The sequence below is a fragment of the Zeugodacus cucurbitae genome, chromosome 4, assembly GCF_028554725.1.
Source record: "Zeugodacus cucurbitae isolate PBARC_wt_2022May chromosome 4, idZeuCucr1.2, whole genome shotgun sequence".
Taxonomy (NCBI): domain Eukaryota; kingdom Metazoa; phylum Arthropoda; class Insecta; order Diptera; family Tephritidae; genus Zeugodacus; species Zeugodacus cucurbitae.
In genome coordinates, this window is record NC_071669.1 from 1,180,904 (window position 1) to 1,195,872 (window position 14,969).

A 14,969-nucleotide genomic window follows, 5' to 3' on the forward strand; every position below is an offset into this window, starting at 1 on the left:
TTTATTTAAATTTATTAATATAACAAACAATTTGACTCACATATTCGGCATATATGTATATGGTATAAAGTCCATTGAAAGTTTGAAAACCCTAATATTAGGTATATGGGAGATAGATGAAGTTAAAATATCTGAAAGACTTAACTATAATTTCGGTTTAAAATTTGTTAGAAAATTGTTAAGTACTCATATTCGATATATAGGGTCTTGAAAACTTATGGACCGATTTTTAGAAGGATGGTGACACTCTTTAAATACCGTATTTCAGCGAAGTTCTGTTCCCATATCTTCACTAGTACTAACTTTATACATTGTTAAGTAAACTATTCAGACCGACTTCAGAGTTCTGGTATATGGGAAGTAGGCGTGGTTTTGAACCGATTTAGACAATTTGTACAACATATCATTGGGAAGCTAGGAAGATATTATGAACCAAATTTCATTGAAATTGGTCGATTAGTTTCGAAGATATGGTTTTTGACCCATGAGTGCAGCTCTTCTGTACCTTCTTTATAATGAAATTTAAGGTTTCTGTTGGTTTTCCTGGCTGAATTAAAGCAGTTTACGCCCATATTCGAACTTAACCTTCGTATGGTGCCAAGAAATACGTCTTCCAAGTTTCATCAAGACATTTCAATTTTTACTCAAGTTACAGCTTGCACGGACGGACGTACAGACGGACAAACAGACAGACATCCGGAATTGAACTTTACTCGTCACCCTGATCATTTTGATATAAATAACCCTATATCTAACTCGCTTAGTTTTAGGACTTACAACCAACCGTTATGTGGACAAAACTATAATACTCTCTTTAGCAACTATATATGTTGCGAGAGTATAAATATCAGTTATCATTTGTATTTGTTGTTATTTATCACTTTTTTGCGCTTCTCAATTATTAGCATTCAAGCCTCACTTCGCTTGGTCTCTCAAGTCATTAGGCTTTGTTCAAAATGCGCCGCTATTTCAGCCATTCATAAGTTAAAAATCTTTATTTTGTGTAAAAAGGCACGTTTGTGCTTAGACTATGCCCCAAATAACTCCGAATGCAAATATTCAATATATTCAAATGCAAATTAGAGGCAGATGTAGACAGTTTCGGGCATATTAATGGAGTTGACAATATAAAACAATATTTGAGCTGTTTGATAATCCAAAAAAAGAGAGTAAAAATTGCTTTTCTTTGATCTTAAGGCGCGAATCTTAATCATACGCAAAAAACGCAGTAAACTTCACTTTATTGGGGAGACGAATCTACATACCCTACAACAGTAATCACAATTCTTCTACTTCTTTTATGAATACAGTTGAATTTCCATATATCGAACTTCTATAACTCGAAGTTCTCTAGAACACGAACTTTTGAATTAGCAATAGAAGTCAAATTTCATACAAATTATCATACATAACTTTAAGTCTTTCTAATTCAAAGTTCTTTTGTGGATTATGGTGATTCGAGATAGCGAAGTTGATTTGTATATATGTATGTATATATTTTCCCCATAGTTCCTAGATGAAACTCTACTCCTTTAAGATCACCTAAATATCAACTCTACCTCCAAATTATTAACTCTATAACCATGCGTCGCTAATAATATGTACACAACCGTAGACAATTATATGCTCCGGCATATAAATAGCAATTTAGTTGGCGATTTTCTCTTGTAATATTTACTTTCCTGCTTAACTACTACCTGCATACCAGACAACTATTTGCACAACTCTCATTTAGTTACGAACGGGTTGGTCAAAGCAAAATCGCAAATATTTAATATTTTACACAAACAAAAGCCAAGTCTAAAGCGCTAGTTAAAATGCGAAGAGCACGTGCCTTGTTTGTGGATTTTAATTATTGTTCGTCGAGTCGTTGAGTTGAAAAAAAATGCGTAAAAATTCATGATGCGTGAGTGTGGACGGACGTATTTAATTTTTTATTATTTTGTAATCAACAAGCGCTTTTATTCATTACCGATGTGAAGATTATATGGAAATGTCTATAATATATGTGAGATCTTACATAATTTTTTAACAATGTGCGCTAAAACGGCGCTAATAAATAGTGAAAGCTACGTTGGACGAACAAAGAAAGCGATTTTTTCTCACTCATTTAAATGACTTGCAAATATTTATTTATATTTTCTTTGATGGCTCTTTAGATTTTACGACCAATTGATGGAATAAACATATTTTTCATTCATTCATAAAAATAAAATAAATAATAAATATTCTGCTATTAAAAGTTGTAAAAATTTAACGTTTTTTCGAGCAATTCAAAACACCGCTTAATAGTTTCTAGCTGGCGAGTTGCCATCAACTAAATATTGTAATAGATCTGACAACCAACTTGACAGCAGAGTTCACACGCTTATGTGCTCTAATGACAGCCAATAAGAATTACAGCAAACAATAACAAAACTAGCAAGACTAAAAAGACGAAATGAGCGAAAGAATAAATAAACAGAGAACATAAATGCGCGGGAAGAACGCTAAAACAAGAACGAAAAAAGTGGAGAGACCAGCAGAGAGCGTACAAAATATGCGCTTAATTGAGCAGGTATCGCCATAAAAGCAGGGGCTGTGTGCTGCACAGTGAGGTGTGATGGTGAAAATTTTGATTTTTTTTTTACTTTTTGTGATTTTTTGGATAAATTTTTGAAGGAGTTAACTAAGTAAAAAATTCTTAAACAATTGAAAATTGATTTTAATTTTAATTGGTTAAAGATTTTGTTTCAGTTTCCAATTGCATACTCGTATTGCTGAAGAAGTGACAGTCTTTGATTAGCTATATATCTGATAGGTGGTTCATAGAATGGGATATATTATGATTATGCAATGCAATTGAAAAGTAAAGTCCTATCTCTATGAACCAAAATCCAATTCTACAAGTCGCTCATCGCTTATTCCCGTCTTGTATGGCGCCGAAACGTGGACGATGACAACAACCGATGAGACGACTCTTTGGGTTTTCGAGAAAAAGGTTTTGCGTAATATTTATGGTCCTCTGAACATTGGCAACTCTGGCAACGGCGAATACCACAGACGATGATTTATACGACGACATTGACATAGTTCAGCGAATGAAAAGACAGTTGTACGAATGGATGGAACCACTCCAGCTCTGAAAGTGTTCAATGCAATACCTGCTGGAGGAAGCCGCGGAAGAAGACGACCTTCATTCCGGTGGAAAGACCATGTGCAAAGTGCCCTGGCTTCACTTGTTGTTTCCAGTTGGCGCCAAAAAGCAAAAAGGAGGAATGAGTGGCGCGCTCTGGTGGATTCGGATATAATCGCTTTAAGCGGTTTCTACGCCAAATATATATATATATATATATATTCGGCATAAAGTCCATAGTACTACATGGTTATGATATGACTCTTCTACATAAAAACCTTAAACGAACCACTGTGTGCGCGCCGCTTCCAACCCGCTTGGGTGGTAACAACAGGGGTGGCGCGTGAGTACGAACGCCTGCCAAACGCGCGCCGGTGAGGGCAACAGCAGTGGTGGTGGTGGTAGCGGGTGGCGAATGGTTGCCTGCCCGTTTGTTGTGTGACCAGTTGATGACGTCGTCAAAAACGCCATCGTCATCCCTCGGCACAGGCGAGAGCACATATGGTCGATGATACAGACGTACGTACAACGCTCAATGGGAATCAGAATCGGCGGGTTTGTCATGAATGCGCAGCACTTAGAACGCTGAGTGCGGTTTCGGCGTTTGTTGGAGACGGTTTATGGCGCGTTACGTTCGTGCGTGTTGTTCGTTCGCTACAGTAAAGTGTTGAGCGTTTTTAATGCAATAAGAAAATAATACATATATACACAACAATTTGTTGATATACACATACATAGAGAATTATATATATATACATATATATTTAAATTGTGCTTTAAAGCGAGTGCGCTAGTACGGGCGAACGGGCGAACGGGCGAAACGGACGCGTTACACACGCGTGACGCGAAAAAGTACACGATTAAGAAAAAACGTGCATACATGTAGAGATATATACAAATAAGAATCGAGTTTTACAAATTATTTTGATATTCACACAGTTTTGGGTATATATATATACAGTTATACATAAATATATATATATTGAGGTGTTGTTGTTGTGCGCAGAAGTATGCTACGGCGTGTAGTTGTTTATCAACTTGAAAAAACATAACAATCTACTTTTCGGTAGCGTCATAGACGGCGCGCTTTATACACACACACCCACACACGAATAAATACATACATATAAAAAGAATCACGACGCGAACATAAACAACGCCGCGCAACAACAATCACGTTCACACAACGTCGAGACAATTTGTTGTTAATTTCAATTGAATTAAGTGAGTCGGAGTGCATGATTTTTGGAAGACGACCGTTCAGACGGCAGGCAAATCAAGGCTTCAAGACTTCAAGTAATAAACACGCGGCGCTTTAGGGCGTGTTAAGTGAAGTGTCGAGTGCAGTGTCGCGTCGAAAAAACAGACTCCATAAATGCCCATTTAATTGCCAACTGCAGTGAACAGGACTTTGCGGAGCCTCAACAGGAGTTCGCTAATATTTATAGTACCGCAATATAGCAAAAAGTGAAAAGCGTCTGCGAGCAGCTATAAAATAGTGCAACGACCTTTCGCTGGCATGCAAATGTATGTGTGTGCTTGCGCATAAAAGCCAACAGTTCCTTACAACATAGCAGCGACGCAGACAGACAGACAACATAAAACGGAAGCGGAAACTTTGCTTTGCTGCTGGAGGAAGAGTTAAAGAGTTTTAGTTGCAGACGTCGTTAACGCCCAAAAACCTCCCCACGCATACTGTGCCTTTTAACTACACACACACACACACACAAACAAACACAAGCAAATATACACGTACAAGTCTAATAAGAATACTCAGTGGTGGTGCAGCGTCTTCACACAAACACACACACACATAAATCTATTTACAACAACAATAATGCCGAAATTACTGATGTTGTTGAGAGTTGAGTTTTGAATTGGCCTCATTGTTTTTGGTTGCAACGGCAAATGAAAATCGATTTTCCACCCAAAACACAAAGAACCCACCAACACGCCTGCAACCCACAAGCCATCAGCGCTGAAAACTGAAAACCGTGTGCCTCAGCAAAATACTCGAGCGGATTATTTGAATACGCAAACCCAAGCGCAATTTCCAATAAAAATAAATAAGCGATAAATTCGAAAAAGGTGAATGCGCCGCTTTACTCGTTGACCTTTCGTGTGCGCGCATTAAACAGTAGAAGGGGCAGCAGTCGATCCACCCTCATGCTTCTAACGGATTTACCTCAACAATTTAATTGTGTAAGGTAGCAGTAGAGCAGCGCAGCAAAGCAAAGGCAACAACAAATAGTTGATAATAAATCGAATTGCACTCATCAAACGTCAAATGGTATGGCTATGGGAGTGTTACGACCGTAGACTGTAGTCAGTAGAGTTGATTCAATTTTCTTTAATTAAGTTTGTAAGAATTTGTTTTTCTTTTCATTTCCTTTTCTTGTTTGAAATGCAATGGTTTTTTTTTATGTTATTGTTGGCGCATTCTTTCATTGATTGCAATTGTTTGTGTGGAAAAATGTTGAAATTAGTTGACTACAGAGAAATTATGTGTACAACGGAATGTTGGCCTGCGGGAAATTTAAGGCTAAGGCTGATTCACCTTAGGGTTATTTAAAAAATATATCAAATTGTCTTTTAATATCTAAAGTTTTGAATGTAGTTGAAATTCTATAAAAAATAATTAAATTATGTGAGATATTATGGAAAATTAGGGTGCGAGAGTGATCTTATATGAAGAAGTGAGATCTCAATCCGAAGAAAAATAGGACATAGTGCTTTAAAATATATTTTAAAATTATGATCTTCAAAATTATATTTTTCCTCGGTCAATGTTATGATAAAAAGCTTTAGTAAGCTTAAAGCTATGTATAATTAGAAAATTAAAGTCATAAAGTTTCGAATAAAGTTTTAGAATTGTGATCTCTGATATTATATGCCTGAGACAACAGATTTCCTACCATTATTTTAACATATAAAGCTTTAAGCTTCTTTAAACTACAGATCAACTACTACGAAAAGCGAAACTATCTAGCATCGAGCGATCGAACCCTTTTTATTATTTAAAACAAACTCATAAACCTCTGAATTCCATGCTCAAAAAGTCTCTCATCCCAACTTGAACTTAAAGCTCTTTTTATTTCCGAGGTAGTGAGTTCCCTACATAGAATTATCGAAAATTTAAGTCAGAAATTTTAATTTAAATCTTAGAAATATATTTTGAAAGTGTGATATCAGAAATTATATTCAGAAGAAACTAAATTTCCCACCTCAATTATATCGTATAAAGCTATGAGCTTTAAGCTATGTTGAAATAAAGAATTAAAATCATTAAATTTTGAAATATATTTTGAAACAAAAGATCTCTGAAAATATATTTCTAAGGAACCAGATTGTATATCTCAGTGATATCGTATAAAGCTTTTAGTAAGCTTAAAGTTTCTTTAAACTACAGATCAACTACTACGAAAATCGAAATTATCTAGCATTGAGTGATCGGACCCTTTTTATTATTTAAAACAAACTCATAAGCCTCTGAATTTCATACTTAAAAAGTCCCTTATTCAAACTTGAGCTTACAGCTCTCCTGTTTTCCCTCCAGGCATACAACGCTCGTCGGCCTACATGCAACCGAGAAATGCGCATCAAATGTGACAGCAGCAAAATGGACTTTGACATAACATGTAATAAATGTAATATGGGCGGTTGTCAGTCACCACCCGCGCTTTAAAAAGCACACCCTCATTAAATGAATTTTACAAATATAGCTTGTCAACGCAGCGCTCATGCATGTATGAACTATATTTATATACGGAGACTATATATATTTTCGCAAACTATATATATATATATACATGTGAGTATGTATGTAAAACATTTGCGGCTTTGTGATTCATGCAAGAGGCGTAACTGTATGAGAGTGACTGTGACAGCCGAAGGGGGAAGTACGTTGACAGCGTCAAATGACTACAATAGGCAGCATAAGATTACTAGCTTATATAAGCATGTGTGTGTGTGTTTATGCATAAATTCAAAAGTGAATAATATTCAAAAGTGTATTTACATATCAGGCGAGTACACACACACACACGGGAAATCTACTCACGGACATATCAACAATTTAAAGTACACAAAACACACCTCTTGGTCCCACTATTGCACATGTGAGGCCCTAACGCTGATATGCCACATTGTAATGTAAACACGCGCTCCCCCAGCGAGCGAGTCTCGCACGCGCTGACACACAAAGAAACCTGCTGCAGACAGCGCTTTTATCGCCGCCTTTGTGAGGGAATGAAATGTGCGTGGCACTTATGGCAGCTAATCGCAGCAAACAAGCTGTTGTCATAAAAATATATGGATGCTTGCGTTGTGGCAGTGGCAACATAAAACGGATGTTGTCGATGTTGTTGATGTTGCTGTATGTTGTTGCAGCGGCAGCCAAACAGGCACCTTAGCACTGACAGCTGACAGCGAAAACACCATTAGCGCAGCGCGGGTCTTCATACAACCCTGTCAGCTAGACGAATGGAGGGGTTTGCGATTGGAAAACTACAACAACAACAACAAATTGTAGACACTAAAAATTGCAAAATGCCTGCGAAAGTTTTTAAGAAATCATTGGCGAAACTGCCGAGTGAGCGCAATGATAAATGACCGCGAAGTTGAACGTGCTCCTTCACATAAATATTTATGTCTCAATAAAGCACACATACAGACAGACATATGTATAAATATTGTATTTATATGGGTCCAGCATATTTGGGCACCTCGTATGTCATGTCTAGAGTTATTTGCAAAATAGGCTTTTTTTTGCGCTGCAATCTCAGTTTGTTGCGCTAATCTTCTAAGCCCTTTGCTATACCTCAGTTGTCAAGTCCCAGCGCCATTAGCGATTATGACGTGTCTATTCCTTTGTTCTACAAAAGCGTAATTCTCAGCAATATGCGAGTGTATGTATGTTTGTAAGTGGGCTATGATTAATATTCAACGCGTCTGTGAAGTTGAGCTTTTGGCGTGAGAAATGTGTGTGCCACCATTAGCATTGGCAGGGTTGCCACGACTAACAGAAAAAAATGTTTTTTTAAAGGTTAGATCTTAAAAATGTAACTTATTGGTCCACAACTTTGCTTCCGCCCTTTTTATTTGTAAATTTAAAGCTTTTTACAACAGTCGTTACAAATGGCGATTAGCCTCAGCCGAACTTTTCTTGGAATTAAAAAAGAAAAGCTAAATTTCCCGCAAATGTCGAGAATTCGACTCAAAAAGTGTAATTTTTTCAGTTGAGAATAAGTTTGGTAGGCAAACAGATCTCTACAAATATTTTGTTGGGCTAATGTTGACACAAATGTCCAAGATCGATATAAAACGATTTAATCGACCAGTGCTTGACCCTAGAGACATCTATTGGAAAACGGCGGAAGCAAAGTTGTAGACCTAATAGTTTTCCTTAAGCTTCGATATTTTGTATTAGAAGTCAATGAAGCTTGACTTAAATTGGCAAATTTTCATCTAAGAACTGTAGAGAAACAGTCTTTATCTCACGAATTATAAATAAATTTTATGCTACCTCGATGCTCAACTGGAAACATTTGGCAGTGAAGTATATGTATAAGATATTTTGACATTTTCTAGATATTTTAGACAATATTATTAGACAATATTACATGGAAAATATGTATGTATATAAACACTGTCAATCCTTTATTGTGCTCACTTAATGAGAATGCGGTGAATCGAAAAAACTGGTATAACAACTGGTATAAGTCAAAAGAACTTCTATATCAGAATACAATGGATATAGTAAGCGCTGAGCTTCGAACTCGATGCATTTTTCAGAGATGAAACCCTCCCCTTGATATCCCGTTGTGGTTTATGAGGTCTTCTGGGGAAAATCTCAAGTTTTTATGTGTTAGGGCATTTCTTAATTACTACCTTTCATACATTCTACTTAGTATTTAATCTAATAATACTTGCTGAGTAATATGAAGTCATGCTTTCTTAAATAGAAACATATTTTCCCATACGAAAGCTACAAGCGTAAGCTCATTTGAAATCCCCAGCTTAGTCTTTATTTCGCAATTTCACTCAAATTAAGCTAATCACCGAAAACAATATGTAAATATGTAAGTACAATGGTCTTCATATACATATCGACGTCTGTACTAAGCCTGAGTCATAAGCGCTGCACTTGAAAACAGCAGCACTTCCTTTGTTTTTGAGTTTTTGCTCCCTTTTTGCTACAAATCGTCGCTGTTGTTGTTGTTGCTTGCGTTAGTGTTAAAGGCAATTAGTTTCGTGCTTAATGGGCGATACACCCGCATAACACTTGCTCTTTATTATCATAAGCATAAGAAAAACTAAGCGTATACAAGGCGGGTGCTCGAGTCTACTACAGACAGACAGACATACAGACATACATATGTACATATATGTATTTACATATTCATATGCAGTACATTGGAATTCTGTCACAATGGAGCAACAGCTGTGCACTCTTTGTGTTGTCCGTCGTCTTAAATGTGAACATACCTTCATACATATGTATGTACTCCCATAACAAGTAGTATTTGAAAGCAAATTGTAAGTGCTTTACATAAAAAGTTATGAAATACATGAAATTGTTTGTGTTGATTACATCATTAACACTTCCTGTGGCGCAAAGAAGAAATTGTTGACAAATTCGCAATGCTCTCGCCGCACGCCTAACGCCCCGTTGTTTGTGAGCGTGTCTGTTATACTCTGTAGAGTCGACGTGTTTTTTTGCTTAGTAAATTGCCATAATTTGGCATTGCAAATAAAATAATCACTAACTGCTTCGCCTCGAATTAGTTTCGAAAGTGTTTGTATATATGTACAGATGAGTGGCTGTAGACTTGTGTGATATGCGCGATAAGCGGCAATCACGTAGACTTCAGCTAAAGCTTGAGACGCGTTTGGAAAGAAAGGTTATCGGCTGGCGAATTAAAACCGAAATTAGAGCATTTTTTGCGCTGTGAACGCACTTTTAATAGCAATTATCTGTCGGCTTTCGCACGATTTGGAGCGTAGCGGTTTTCGTATTAAATTGAGTAATTGATTTCGGAGGAAAGTGTGTGCGTGCCATGTGCAAATGTAATGTACAGAGTATAATAGAGAGTAGATAGAAAATTTCTTTCAACTTTTTCAATGATAATTTTAGGGTTTATTAAATAAAATAAGTTATGAATTTGTCACTTACCTTGAATACCTCGGAATGTCGATCTGTAAGAAGAAAAAATATGGAATATTATATTAAAATACAAAACTAAATAAATTAAAATTAAGATTTCAAATTTAAATTTAAATAAATATTTTTTTATAAATAAATAAATAAATATTTTTTTATAAATAAATAAAGAAATAAATATTTTTTTATAAATAAATAAAAATTTTTTTATAAATAATATTTTATTATTTTTATAAATAATAAAAAAATATTTATTTAAATTTTAGTTAAAATTTAATAAAAATTTGGCGAGTTGCAGAAAATTATTAATTGTTGTAGCTCTACTTCATTGGAGAAGCTCAGCAGCTCAGCAGAGCGGGCATAATAATTTTCAAAAAAATATACTTTTGAACTGTATAACACTTTTTTGTAGATATAAAATAAATATTAACGGGTTAGGGGTAGTCAGAGGCACGAAAAAATGAGAATTTTCAGTAATTTTTTTTTGCTATTAAATCATGTTATTTTACATAAGTAATAATATGGCATTATTATACAATGTTTTGACTTGAAGTCACGAAAATTTGAAAAAAAATTCATAATTTCCGAAGTTATAGCTGTCTGTGTTGACCCATTTTCAAAATAAGGTCCTTGCGGTGACAATCATAAGTCCTTGGAGATTCATCTAAAATCAATTGGATAAAAAAAATAAGTTTTATAAATAGATAATCCTGGGCATGATCCGAAGCTTTTTTTTTTCAAAAATTAAAAAAATGGCGGCCTCAGGAATGTCTTTCTAGATTTTCGGGAAAAAATCAACAGTTAATTGGTCTTAAAAATTCGAAATTTTTGAAAAAAAATCCTTCGGATCAGGCCGGAAATTATTATGTATTCTAAAAACTGTAAAAAAACGGTTATCGAGTTACAGTTGTCAACAGTTCAATAAACATACTTTTGAAATAAACGCATTTAAAGTTTTACACTAGTGTGTTGGAGTGCCTGAGCGCTGTTTGTTATTTGTCGAATAACTCGAAAAGTAATTATCGGATCAACTTCAAATTTTCAGAGAATATTTTTAAGATTTTACTCTTAAGGAAAATGCAAATTGACTTTTTTGAAAATCCTGACTACCCCTAACCCCTTGAAACAAAAATAAAGTTTCCAGAAGTTCAATTAATAAAAAAAAATATTAAAATTGAATTTGAAAAATTTCTTAAAAATAATTTGGAGAATATTAGCGATATTTGAAGGTGGAAAATAAAAGAAAAATGTTAGAAAGTAAAAAAATAATAAAAACAAAAACTAGAAACAAATACTATACATTCTAAGCATAAAAAAATAAAAAAAGAGCAACTGTTGATGTCTTTTATGAAAATTCTTCGAAGAACTCTCGATATTTCATAACAAGCTGGCTAACTGAGTATTTCAACGCCATTAAAATCGACGCTTTTTCTTCTTCTTCTTGCATACATTTCTACATGTGTGTGTGTGGGTATTCTTTCAGCGAAGAATGTGTCTGGCACTTGCTTAGCCCTAATTTGTATGTTTACAACAAAAATTTTTCACACTTCCTGGATATTTTGTATAAGTGTGTGTATGTGTGCATGAAAGTAAAGTTAAATGTTCCAAAATAAAAAGCAACGCCTTCACGCTTCCTTCCTTCACGCTTCCAATGCAACTACATGCCATATGAGCTACTGTGCCTGCCTTGGTGTACATTCACTTTGTACTCGCTGCACACCAAATATGAGTGAGTGAGTAAGTGCTGACGCTGGCGAGGATGTGCGAAGCTGCACACCTCATTTGACAGCCAGGTCATTAGGAAGTGTTTATGCGGCGCCGTTAGGTGCTGACTGCGGCGCGCACAAACAAGCTGCTAATGCACCGTTATCGTTGTATTGACAATGCGAAGGCAATGCCCCCGTGCTTACATATATAAATACATATATAGTATGTATGTATGTGTATGTATGTGCTTACCTAGCACTTTGATCACACAGCTTGCTTGTATCAAGTCAAATAAACAAAACTTTGGTGAATGAAAATATTTTTCGAAATTAGTTTGAAAATAAACAATGTTTTGTATCAAGCGCTTAGCGCACACACAAGCAAATGCCTTCAATTTAGTAATTATGTGTGTGTCTGTGCACTTCGACTCATCATTTATGGCATTTAATGTTGACTGTTGACCTCCAAAGCTTGTAAATAAATTCCAAGTGTTCTGCCATAATTTCAATGACTTCCTTGAAAATCTAAACAGTTCATTCAGTGCAAAATTATTGCTTACATACAGATATACAAACATACATATAAATATATATTTGTTAGTAGCCAGTGTGTGTGGCTATTTGAAGCTTAGAAGTGATTGCAAAAAAATAAATAAATAAATATAAAAATGTAATACACTGTTTCTTGTAACAATATTAACTAATCGTTGATAATGACTTTGTAAAAAATTAGAAAAAAAATAAAAAAAGCAATTTAATACAATCGACACCTCACTCTTTCGCTTGTAATTAACAACAGCGAGGCACAAGGGAAATGCGGTCATTATTAATTGCAAAATCTGAAATCTCAACTAAGCTGCATTTCAGTTATCAGCAATAAAGTAGTTAAATTCCAGCGGCAAAATTGTTTTCAATATGCAAAAAGCTATTAACGCAAGGCTGCCAGCCAGTTTAATTGTATGTAAATGTTGGGAGTTTTTCTATAAGCTTTGCTTGAGACATACATCTACTCATATAGTATCTACACATAGTTCAAGGGCTAGTCTATTTTACAAATACACAATTATATACTATGGAAATATAATTCTTTAATTGAAAAGTATTGCGAAGAAAAGCTAAACTCGTTTAACGAGAACTCTAAAGAAGTGGTCGGAGGGACTTTGATATGGGTATCGTTTTGCACCTCAGAATTTGTATTAATATAAGATTGCATATATTTTGGAACAATACAGCTATTTTTTATTGAATATGCCTTTAACGGGCAAGAGTCGGGGTAATCTATCACGAGAGTGACAGATCTTTGAGTTGAAAGCGATCCTTTCCCTTCACCTATAGAGTTAATATTGAATGCTTTGTCCAAAACTTTATATGAGGTAGGGATATCGATTATGTGAAGGATTCTTGAGTTCAAAGACCTTAAGAGCTAAACTTCACAAGCTTCTCCTCCCTTTCCTTCTTTGTTTTTTTTTTCACCCTCAGTAAACCTAACCTCTTCTTAGTCGTAGGGGTTCTTACTGGCCATTGCCCCATCGTGAGGATGAGGTGGAATCGTCTCATTCCTTTCTTCTTGAATGTCCCGCCTTTGCGAGATTACGAAAGAGATTTCTTGGATCTTACTTTTTAGAGCAGGCTCGCGAAATAGCGATTATAGAAGTTAAAAATATCTGCATAATTGTTGTATGTTCAGGGCGCTTTGTCGACTTCTAATTGTTAATCTAGGGGGGATCCAGGCTTCAGGAAGGACTATATTATAAAGTTTACGCGTGTTTCCTTTTGGGAAACAGCCTCTCAACGTAATCTAAACTAACCTTCTCTGTTTAATTCCTTAAACTAATACAGGCTTGAGATTAGTTCGGATCTTACTGGCTTCAAACGATGTAACTCAGTCTATTTAGATTACATACTCAGACGAGTCAATTATATTCACTATCTAACCTTTCTACTTATTTCAAATTCATAGATTTCCCTCTCAAATTCTCATTGAACATGAAGTTCACAATGTTATACCCAAAAATCAAATAATCTCCATTTTGGGCGACATCTAAGCAAACAGAGCAAAAGCAGTGGCCAGAGCACTCACAAAACACAAGTAAACTTCCAGTAGATATAGACAATTACACGTAACCACTCATAAAACAAACATAGATCCGCTGCGTAGACAATTGAATGTCTTGTAAGATTGACTTAGGGTCACTTGAGACACGTAGTCAGCTGCCGTTTCGTAACCCCAGCTCTGTGCGGTGCTCAAATGAATTTATGACTGCGAAAGCCAAACTTTTTAATGACTCTAGCGGCAGTAAAAATAATTAACATAATTTCGCAACAACAACAAAGCAGCAAATGTTGTAAGCCAAGCAATGAGTAATGAGCAAAATATACGAAAGTGCGCGTATGTAATCACAGCTCATCGCAGACGCGCAAAAACTTTGAAGTGTACTCAGGCCTGTCGCATGAGACGCTCGCTAGCCTCACTCGCTATCGCTTTTGGCAACTGTCTAATTGCTTAAATAACGCGAGAAATGCCAAATATAAACTACAGAGACATTTATACATATGGATCTGTGCATGTAAACAATGAATATCTTGTGACATTGGCGGGCGTTTGATGACGCCGCGGCTGACGAAAGCGCCAGCAAATAGTGTGCTGCCACTTGAGTCGGCGCGAGGGTTCGTCGAACGAGCTCGTACCCGCAAGCCATGCCGGAACCACTATGACTACGCAGCGCTAAGTGTATTAATGCGACCAGCTGGCGCGGTCAACTTGCTCTTCATTTGGCCATTCGATTGTCGCAAGTAACCCCAAACTGCGTAGTCAAGGTCACGGGCGTATACGCAACACACTTGGCGCATTTCGGTGCCAATTGTGGGCGCTGACTGCGCAACTTTGCCTCCTATGTGAATGTGTGTGTGTGTGTGTGATTTTTGCTTGGCGACTGCACGCTGCCTCAATTGTTAATTGCCTGCGGCGATAATTGTTAATTGTATT

At 36.0% G+C, this 14,969-nt stretch overlaps 1 protein-coding gene across 8 annotated transcripts in view; it reads left to right on the plus strand.

The window, feature by feature from the left end:
- The window catches only part of LOC105216623 (ral guanine nucleotide dissociation stimulator-like 1), a 39,775-nt gene that overhangs the window by 9,789 nt on the left and 15,017 nt on the right, over positions 1 to 14,969 (plus strand). Inside the window, exon 1 of one of the 8 annotated variants that reach the window (XM_054229260.1) lies at positions 1,979 to 2,008. The exons of 4 other annotated variants lie outside the window; for them this stretch is intronic. In XM_054229260.1, coding sequence (XP_054085235.1) covers positions 1,988 to 2,008 — 21 coding nt within the window. In that variant the 5' untranslated portion in view covers positions 1,979 to 1,987. Of the gene's footprint in view, positions 1 to 1,978; positions 2,009 to 3,680; positions 5,406 to 14,969 lie in introns of those variants that run through there. 3 more of the 8 variants (XM_011191412.3, XM_054229257.1, XM_029038299.2) reach the window with 3 other exon arrangements.